The sequence below is a fragment of the Brachypodium distachyon genome, chromosome 1 (genome assembly GCF_000005505.3).
Source record: "Brachypodium distachyon strain Bd21 chromosome 1, Brachypodium_distachyon_v3.0, whole genome shotgun sequence".
NCBI lineage: Eukaryota > Viridiplantae > Streptophyta > Magnoliopsida > Poales > Poaceae > Brachypodium > Brachypodium distachyon.
In genome coordinates, this window is record NC_016131.3 from 20,222,024 (window position 1) to 20,231,663 (window position 9,640).

The 9,640-nt window shown below is 44.3% G+C and overlaps 1 protein-coding gene across 3 annotated transcripts; it reads left to right on the forward strand.

Moving 5' to 3' along the window:
- Positions 1-2,971: 2,971 nt before the first annotated feature.
- On the forward strand, positions 2,972-7,761 carry LOC100846581 (equilibrative nucleotide transporter 3). 3 transcript variants are annotated; one of them, XM_003562881.4, is made up of 10 exons: positions 2,972-3,264; positions 4,053-4,138; positions 4,251-4,355; positions 4,712-4,867; positions 4,959-5,102; positions 5,236-5,341; positions 6,449-6,624; positions 6,706-6,866; positions 6,954-7,212; positions 7,345-7,761. In XM_003562881.4, exons 2-10 carry the CDS (start codon positions 4,097-4,099, stop codon positions 7,450-7,452), a joined length of 1,257 nt encoding a protein of 418 aa, XP_003562929.1. In that variant the 5' UTR covers positions 2,972-3,264; positions 4,053-4,096; the 3' UTR covers positions 7,453-7,761. The 3 variants fall into 3 exon arrangements, with proteins under 3 accessions (XP_003562929.1, XP_014753263.1, XP_010237136.1); XM_014897777.2 differs by having other exon boundaries at positions 3,095-3,376; XM_010238834.3 differs by lacking the exon at positions 2,972-3,264 and adding an exon at positions 3,693-3,818.
- Positions 7,762-9,640: the final 1,879 nt, after the last annotated feature.

The window sequence follows — 9,640 nt, forward strand, 5'->3', positions numbered from 1 at the left end:
ATCATCTCTAGTAATGTGCAATTTATTTTTTTGAGTGAGTTGCACATTAAGTATACAAATGTGCAATTGGGTTATTTCATGTGTGATTCGTGCATGACTGTTATTTTAAATGTAGTTTTTCATGACCGAGACTTAAGAATATTTTTTAGGTGAATTGCACATCACCTCTTATAATGTGCATTTTTTTTGGGGGGGGGGGGTGAGTTGCACGTTAAGTATAGTGATGTGCAATTGAATTTGCGCATGACTGAGGTTTAAATGTATTTCTTGATGACTGGGACTTAAGACTACTTTCTTAGATGAATTGCACATCTTCCCTCCTAATGTGCAATTTAATTTTTTTGGTGGGTTGCACATTAAAATTCTTGATGCGCAATTGAGTTTTGTGTGTGTGTGAGTTGCAAATGACCGAGATTTAACATTTCTTATTTATCAGCAAATATATCTCTATGAGTTTTGCTAAATCTTAGTGGCATGAGATTTTTTTTTTATTGCTCAGACGATTTTATGGTCGTTAGATTCACCATTGAGGTTCGTCCCAACTTTGTACTACATGTTGTGTTTGGCACGTGGTAAAACATGTTATAGACGTGAGCTTTATTTATGTGTATCGGGTCCCAATTCTCCATTTCTCTTGTGGCACAATCCAAAATGGCGGTAGCACAAGTAATGTACGTTTTTTTTTACGAAAAGAAGGACATCCCTGACCTCCGCATCGCTCGATGCACACAACAACAAGTAACACGTGCGCTTCTAATAATAGAGACGTAAAACTTATGTAATTTTCTATCAAAAAAAAAATCAGCTAAGCCTTTTTCTTGGAATAGCTAGGACAGTCAACGCACACACACGGACGCACTCACGCACAGGCACATGCAGGCGGAGGGCTAATCACGTTGCTGCGATGCCATCGACTGAGAGGTAGGCGTGCCCAGAAAGAAAAGGTTAAACTCCTCACAGTATATTACACTATAGGAAAAAGCCAAAAATGAAAAAAAAAATCTCTACACTTAGGACAAGTGTGTACATACACCCTTGTCCTAAGCGAACCAACGTCCATCTTCAGCTGTCGAATAACAATGCGAACCTCCAATGTGGCAAGATGTCAGTGATGAGTTGTCACCGTTTGTGTTTCACGAATTAAAGTGAGCCGTGACCAATTATGTGAGGAAGCCGTTGGAGATTGGCTACTAGAAAACCCAGAAGTAAGGAACCAGATGTTCAGATGTTGATAATGCATGTCCTGAGGACGAGCACATGGCAATCGATGAATAAGAGTCCCTGGAGCAGGCAGTACTCTTTCATGGTACTCCGTACTTCCGTGCCATCTACGCGCAGAATCACTAACAAAAAGATATGAAAGAAGCTGAGAGAAAATTGATACTCCATGAAATTCAGGTATAAAATCGTAAACAGGAACCAAAACTTGCATCCGCGAGGGCTTCAATCTAAATGATGAACCCTCCATTCCTAATTATAAGATAGTCTATAAGTTTATCCTAAGTCAAACTTTTTCAAGTTTATAAAAAACGTAGTACTAATATTTAAGAAGGTATATACAATGATGGATTTAACAAACTAATTTAGAATTATAGATGGTGGTAGGTGTTGGTCAAACTTGACCTGACAAAATCAGAACAACTTATATTTATGATTTTCTGAGCCGACCATCATAACCATCCGACTAAGATTTTCTCATCTTTTGTATTTGCAAGAATCTTGCACGAATCTGAGTGATTAGATCGTGCGATTGTTAGAATTAATTCGTCTTAGAAATAACACAACCGCAAACCAAAATATGCACTAGAACTTTGCTAAAATTGCACATTTTTTCCGGATTGAGTTTTTTAATCGACAGTGTTAACTTTAGCGGCTCAATCTACATCGATCCCTCTGTTCTACTATTTATATTTTGTCTTTTAAATAAACTAGTACAGTGCTCGTGCGTTGTCACGGTCACTTGAGTACGTTAGGTTCGCGGTCAAGCAAAAGTGGATAGGGATAGCCATTGATGGCGTGTATAAGGATATTTCTTTTCTGTGTTTCGTTGTCTAACATGGATGAGCCAGGTTGTTGTTTGGTTTCTAATTAACCTGGATGAGCTGGATTGTGGTAACATTTGTGTGCCAAAATGAGATTACCTCCTCAATATAATGATAACGGATAAAATTCATCAATATTTAATACAACATTGATATGCGTATATGACACGGCAACATAAGTCACCATTATCACCAACATAAACAATAGAGAAGAGAAGGGGAGGGGTCATTATGAAGAGAGAAAGATAGAGACAGAGAGAGACAGGGAGAGACGGAGATCGACAGAGAAAGGGAAGTGGAGGAGGCACGCGCGGTCGGTGCAGGACCAGCTGCTAGACGATGGGGTGCACTGAGGAAACACCTCCCGCGGGTCTACAGCCACGCCCCCTCACCCAGCTCCTCTGTTGGTCGCCTCGTGCGGGAGGGAGCAGCGCCAGCGGTAGAGCATAGGGGAGAAGCGCCAACGGCGGGAGGAAGCGGCGCCCGGGCGGCAGAGAAGAGCAGCGCCGGCAGCGGGAGGGAGCGGCGTCGGCCACGGGAGGTCGGGAGAAAGAAGAGCAGAGGTGCAACGGTATTGGGGTTTGGGAGAGATATTGGGAAGGAGATGCAAATTTTCATAATAGCCCATATAATTTGGATCGTGGGTTGAATTAACAAAAACTTGAAGTCCCCAATCGCAAATTTCACGTACGGACCAGGAAGAAAACGTTTCTGCTTTTTGTTTATTTATTTATTTATTTATGAGTATAGATATAGATATAGATAAAACAGGGTCCACGAAGTCGCCGTGGTGGACTTCTAGTGGGAACGCCGTTCTAGACAGTCTGAACTCTGAACTCGCCGGGCGCCGGCCGTCGGATTTTCCAATCCAACTATCTGTCGCCGTCAAGATATAGTATCCTCCCGGATGAACATGCGCCGACTGATCCTCGTGCGCCCACGCTACATGCGTTAAGCGTGCCGGGTGATTTATTCCCCAAGATTCTTCCAGCCAGACAGCCAGTGGTCAATCGAAGGTTAAGAAAACAAAAGGTTCCAATATCCCAGCTGCCGCACGTAAATCTCAACTGCCTTTCATAAATCTCGACGGCCACTATATATATCCTTGAGCGGACCGCACGGCTGGAGATCCCGCCTCCTGTAGGCTCCCCTTCCCCCCTCGACTTGGCCGCCGGCCGCCGCGCGCGACCGTGCCGGAGATCGGATGCTCTTGCTCCTTCCGGTCAGTGCTTTCTTCCCGTGCTCTGGCGGCAGATCTGGCCGTTCGTTGTTGTTTAGCTTTCTTCCCCGCGACCTGTTGCGCCGGCCGACGGCGACGTGCGGGGCGCAACAGGGTAAGCCTACTCGTACTGGACTGTCGTGGATTGGGTTCTCCTGCCCAGAAACGCTGGCTCGATCGGATTTTGGATGGGTTGTTTGGGGAGTTCAGTTTTTACGGGGTTCGTGGGGAATCCTTCTTTGATGTGGCAATGAGCAATCGGGTCCCAAATCATGGTTCATTGAATTGCCAATTTTGCTTAGCGCGTGCTACCATCCATATCATGTTCAGTTAGGCTCTTCTTCTTCAGTACGCTCGGTCGGTCTCAGTTGGGCTCTTCTTTATTTGCGTAGGTGACCGCGTAGTTTTTTTCTCCAAAAATAAAAAGCGGTAGGTACGCCCGGAACGGTGCTAGTTCTGGCGACGTGCGGCCATGGGTTCTTGCTAATTCAAATCCATGGAGTTAATAGGCCAGTTTTATTAGGTTCCAAGTCTCAGATTCCTACGACGAGTGACCGGTAACTGGTTCCTTAAACGTCTGAACTACTTTTAGATGCCGGACCATGGGAGCTCTTGGATTTAGACACTTCTGTTCCTTGAATCCCTTCTATGAATTGATTTCTCTTACAGATGTCATCTTGCTATAAACTCTGTCAGCATGGCAACGTTTTGCTCAGGCGTCTACTTCTTTCTCTCAGACTCTGACGTACGGATTCTTCCAGTGTGTTAACAGAGTCCTGATTTCTTTGCAGTGTTTCCGACTTTTCTGGGGTAGGCTAAGGTGAAGGCAATTATCATGGGACTCGAGATAGCAGGTGCAGAGTCACCTGCAGTAAAGGTCTCTTTACTTCACTTCTTTTGTTATGCAAATTCATCTGATGGTTCTCGTAGTGATCCTGTCTTAAATTTAACGATGAACTTACTATTGCTACTTTGGTTGTGTTTTACAGGGGAAGTTCTGGGGCATACTTGTGTGCTGGTTTTTGGGCAATGGAAGCCTTTTCGCATGGAACAGTATGCTTACCATCGAAGACTACTATGTCTCTCTGTTCCCGGTATGTACTTGTTTGGTGAAACTCAAGATGGTTTGATTCAAATCAGTGTGTAGTAGCATCATACCCGCACTTTAGACGCAAAAGTACACCAGTAACATCGTTCTAACACTTAATAGAAGCTAAGGACATCCTTTTGCCGTTGCTCAGAATGTTGCTGTAGGCTGAGAAATAGCCATGATTTTCTTCTCAGTTCAGCAAATATCCAAACATTCGGATCCAGTGCTTGTCGATTGGACGCTGAACTCATTTTAGTGATGTGATTTATCATTTCTACCCTCCATTGCTTCCCATTCTTGTTGCAGCGTTATATTCAAAAATTTATCCAATGATTTATAACTTACTGTAACTGACTGCAGAACTACCATCCCACAAGAGTTCTTACGCTAGTTTACCAGCCTTTTGCCTTTGGAATAACCTGCATCCTGACATACCATGAAGCAAAACTCAACACGAGGCGCAGAAATCTGTTGGGATTTGCACTTTTCTTCCTTAGCTCTTTCGCGTTAATACTGGTAAGCACATTGTATATTGCCTCTTGGCCAAAACAAACAGAGATTGATGTTCCAGTATAACAGCTGATGCAAACAATCTTTGTTATTTTAGCTGGATGTTGGTACTAAAGGACGAGGTGGAATTGCAGTATACATTGGTGTATGCATAATCAGTGCCTTTTTTGGGACGTCTGATGCGCTTGTTCAAGGTGGCTTGGTTGGTGACCTTTCCTTGATGTGCCCAGAGTTCATTCAGGTCACCTTTTAGTCCATTATAACAATATTTAGTTCTTTTCAGTACCCTGTGATGCTTGCGTTATCTTTGTGTATCTGAGGCTGAGAGGCCATATTTAACCTTTCATGACCCATATCTTGCTTTTCATTTTCAGTCCTACCTGGCGGGTTTGGCTGCATCAGGAGTTCTAACATCAGTTTTGAGATTAATTACAAAGGCAGCTTTTGAGAATTCACAAAATGGTCTTCGAAATGGAGCTAGTATGTCCTAATCTTGCCAAGATATGCAGATTTAGTGAAACTATAGCATAATATAGAACTTTTATATTAAACTATATGAAAATCCTTGGCTAATGGTTAAGGGAACAACTCTAGTAGCACTCCTCAGGTCTTGAGTTCGACTCCCCGTGGTAGCGAATTCAGGCTATGGTTAAAAATTCCTCTCGTCTGTCTCACACCTTAAGCAACCTGAGGCCCGCCCGGTCTCACACGGGCTTCGGTGCAGCTGTGTATGGGTGGGGCAGGGGTTCGGCGCTTTCTCGACCTGCGTGAGAAGGTCTTCTTAATGCAAATGCCTGGGGGGGTGGGTCACCCCTTTGCAGGTCGAGTTTTTGAACTATATGAAAAAAATGAAGAGGATGAACAGTGACATGACTTCCATACAAAGGTTGCTTTAAAAATTAATAAATTTCGTTTTTGTATGGTAAAAATATTGTAAATTTGAGAAAAGTTCCAGAGAAATATGGCCATTGTTGCATGAAACAGTAAGTTCAGTGTCTAGTTGACATTTACCCTGGTTCTAATGGCAAACGATTTTAAAAGAAACCTGTTGGCACTGAGATGGTGGGCTCCAGGTCGAGTGGACCGACAGTAGAGGGAACTGTAAAATTTACTAGAAAACTCCTGGGCACGATGATGAACAGAAAGCAAGTACATGTTTTGAGAAGCCTGGGTATTATGAAATCTCTTAACATAAAAATCTGGGGTTAGGTACCACTAGCCAAGGAACATGGGGTTTTCTACAACTATGACAAAGAAAACCTGAGTTCTGTGAAATTTACTCCAAAACATTTTATTAAATAATCAATTGTACTGATGATTCAGTGTAAAAATAGATCTTGGAATTCTGATTATGAACCAAATTATAGAACCACTTGTCTTAAAAAGATCGTCCGAGAATTATGTCTTGCTTATGGCTACTTTTACAGATAAATTTGTTGTGCATTGATTATGCGTAAATAGTAATGCTATAAAATCTTCTTGTTCATATAATTATCTTCTTTTAATGTTTGAGTGCTTCTTTCAATCTTACTTGCAGATGTATCTCATGATTTATCTGTATAACCAATCAATTGTTTTGGGGTGCAGTGCTATTCTTTTCAATAACATGTATCTTCGAGCTAGTTTGCCTCGTTCTATATGCATATGTCTTCCCCAAATTACCTATCGTGAAGTACTACCGGGCAAAGGCAGCCTCCGAAGGGAGCAAGACTGTTGGCAGTGACCTTGCTGCTGCAGGACTCAAAACTGATCAAGATAGACAAGTATGTCTGTCTGATATGCCTACATAGGCTTGCCTTTAAGTTTGCCATGAGAATGAAATGTTTGATCTACTGATATTGCAGGTTGAGGAGGATCCGCAAAAGCACGAACGTTACAGCACCAAACAGCTGCTGATGCAGAACATAGACTACGCGCTTGATATTTTCCTGATATACATCTTGACCCTATCAATCTTCCCTGGATTCTTATCTGAAGACACTGGAACACACGGTCTGGGGACATGGTAATGTATCGAGCACTTTTGCAAATTTCTGCAAATCTCTGTAATATTGTGCAAGTATCTGACATAATATTTCATGACAAAATTCAGGTACGTGCTTGTGCTGATCGTGATGTACAATGGGTTAGATCTGATTGGTAGGTACGTGCCACTGATCAAGTGCCTGAAGCTCACCAACCGGAAGGGCCTGATGGCTGCGATCCTTGCGCGCTTCCTGTTCATCCCAGCGTTCTACTTCACCGCCAAGTACGGCGACCAAGGTTACATGATCTTCCTGACGTCTTTCCTGGGCCTGACCAACGGCTACCTCACCGTGTGCGTCCTCACCGATGCGCCCAGCGGATACAAGGTGAGTCCATTCATCCTTTTCCATATGCAAATATCGTATTGAGAAAGAAAAAAAAATTGCTGTCAGGAGCTGGTCACTGTTTCACGGTATGGATCTGAGGTTGTAACTCGAAGTTCATTTTTGCTTGTGCAGGGACCGGAGCAGAACGCTCTGGGGAACGTGCTTGTCGTCTGCCTCCTTGCCGGCATATTCTCCGGTGTAGTGCTTGACTGGCTGTGGTTGATTGGCAAGGGCTGGTGATGAGCTTTGCTTTTCTGTTTTCTCCCCTCTTCTGTCCTCTGTTTGGGTGTGTGGGAACCGTGCGAATGTTGCAGAAACAAGGATATTACAGTCTTCTGTTCAAAAAGAAACAAGGATATTACAGTAGTGCAATAGTACATATATTTTTGAGAAATACAGTACTACTCCGTAGTGCAGAGTATATTTCAAGTGGTTATTATTGCTCTCTTCTTCTTGTCTTTTTGAAAGACTGTAAAGCTTAATCTGGTCAGGGTGCATGTTTGTAAATCACACGAGTCATGACGTAGCTGCGACGTGTTGTTTTTCTCACATTTTTTGTCGAGATGGTAGGGCCTGTGCCTGCACGGCCTGCACCCCTGCTTCTCATGTTGTAGGGCATATTCTTCACATACAAGAAGCGAATTGTTCATTCAGACTCGATAGTTTAAAATTCATATCACTGCTGATTCATATGCCGCACAGTAAGCGTTTAGGTCAGTTCAGTGGTAAGGACAGAAATCCTTGTGCCGGGCCGCATTAACGCGGAAGACCATGTACGTGTTTAGGTAAGAATGAACCATTTCCGAGTTGAAGCAGAAACAAAGAACTACCCCTGGGTAGGATGAATTGTTGTTCGAGTTGGCACCGGCACACGACGGCGTGGGTGCGTCGGCCCCTTGTGGCTGGCTAGTTGCCGACCGCACCACTACCCAGAGTAATGAGGGCCCACCTGCTGCCCGTGGGATCGCAAACCAGTTGGTGCCAGGTCAGCGAGGTTCATGCTTTATGTTTGCTTCGCAGTCAAAACTAACCATTGCAATATTTGGATCGCCCGTTATAGTTGGTGGTCGTTTGGATTGAGACCCAAAATTTGGCTCGCCCATGCCACGGCGCGCCGTGCCTGTGGTATCCCAGCGAAAGAATTGGCGAGCTGAGGATGAGCAAAAGCTTCGCCAACTCCACTCGCCCACTCATCCTGATGGCAGGGCCGGTCCTAGGTTTTTGGGAGCCTGGAGCGAAAATCTCGGGTGTGTAGTCGGGCCCTCGATTTGACATCAAAACAGTAGTTAATAAATTTCACCAATATAAATACTAAAAAAAGGGTATCCACATCAAATTCTTCGTAAACCAACACGAAATTACAAAATTCTAGATCAACTTAATAAAAGTGTACCATTATCACGACAGCTTGGACAGCAGTCTCTCGCCTCGGCGTGGGATGACGTTCGGCGGGAGCTTGGCCGGCGAGAGGGCAATGGGAGGACGCAGTTGCAGCGGCCGGCCGTCACCGTGATCCCGCGACGAAGGGTCTGGCTTTCCATATGCGTTGCATGCGTCTCAGGCTCTCGGCGACTCGGCCGTCTCTCTGGCTATCCGCTAATCCGCGTAATTGCAGGAACTGGCGGCTGCCGGTTGCTGTGCGGTATGCGTATACCCGATCCAATCTATCAGCGAAACGATGGGGGGGGGGGGTGTCAGATCCTCCTGGAAGGATCTGGCCAAATTGAGACGAAATCGCAACAGATCGCGAGGGGAATTGAAGGGGAAAGCTACGCGATACTAACCCTAGCTAAGCAGAATATCTAAAAGACAATATGTTTGGTAGTTTTCTTCTTACTCTTCACGGCAGCATAGCTGCTTAATATAGTTTGACAGAGTTCAGGTAAAACGACAATAGAGAACGGTAACAGTAAAAGTAAAGAAGGCGAGCGATCTGGAGCGTTGATTGATCTCATTGAGTATCCGCCGTCCATCTTCACTTAACAGCCGAATCGTTATCTGAACTTGACCCCGACAGCGCAAGCGCACATAAAGAAGTTGAACACTGAATCTTCTGAACTTGAGGATTGTGACATTCCTTCCCCCTTGAGAGCGAACTTGTCCTCAAGTAGCAGTGTCAGGGAACCAAGTATGGAGAGTCTTGGTGTAGAAGGTAGGAAACAGACTCTTGATAAAGTCAGCATCTTCCCATGAAGCGTCTTGAGGGGAGAGATTGGCCCACTGTACTAACCACTAAGTGACCAGTTCACCATTTCTTGGCAGAGCCCTTGTTTCCAAAACTGCCGAAGATTCAGTCTTGATTTTGCCATCAGGTCCAACGAGAGGTAAGTTAGGTAGTGGAACAACATTGGGGCCGACATGTTTCTTCAATTGACTGACATGGAAAATTGGATGTATCCCCACACCTTCAGGTAAGTTCAGCTTGTAA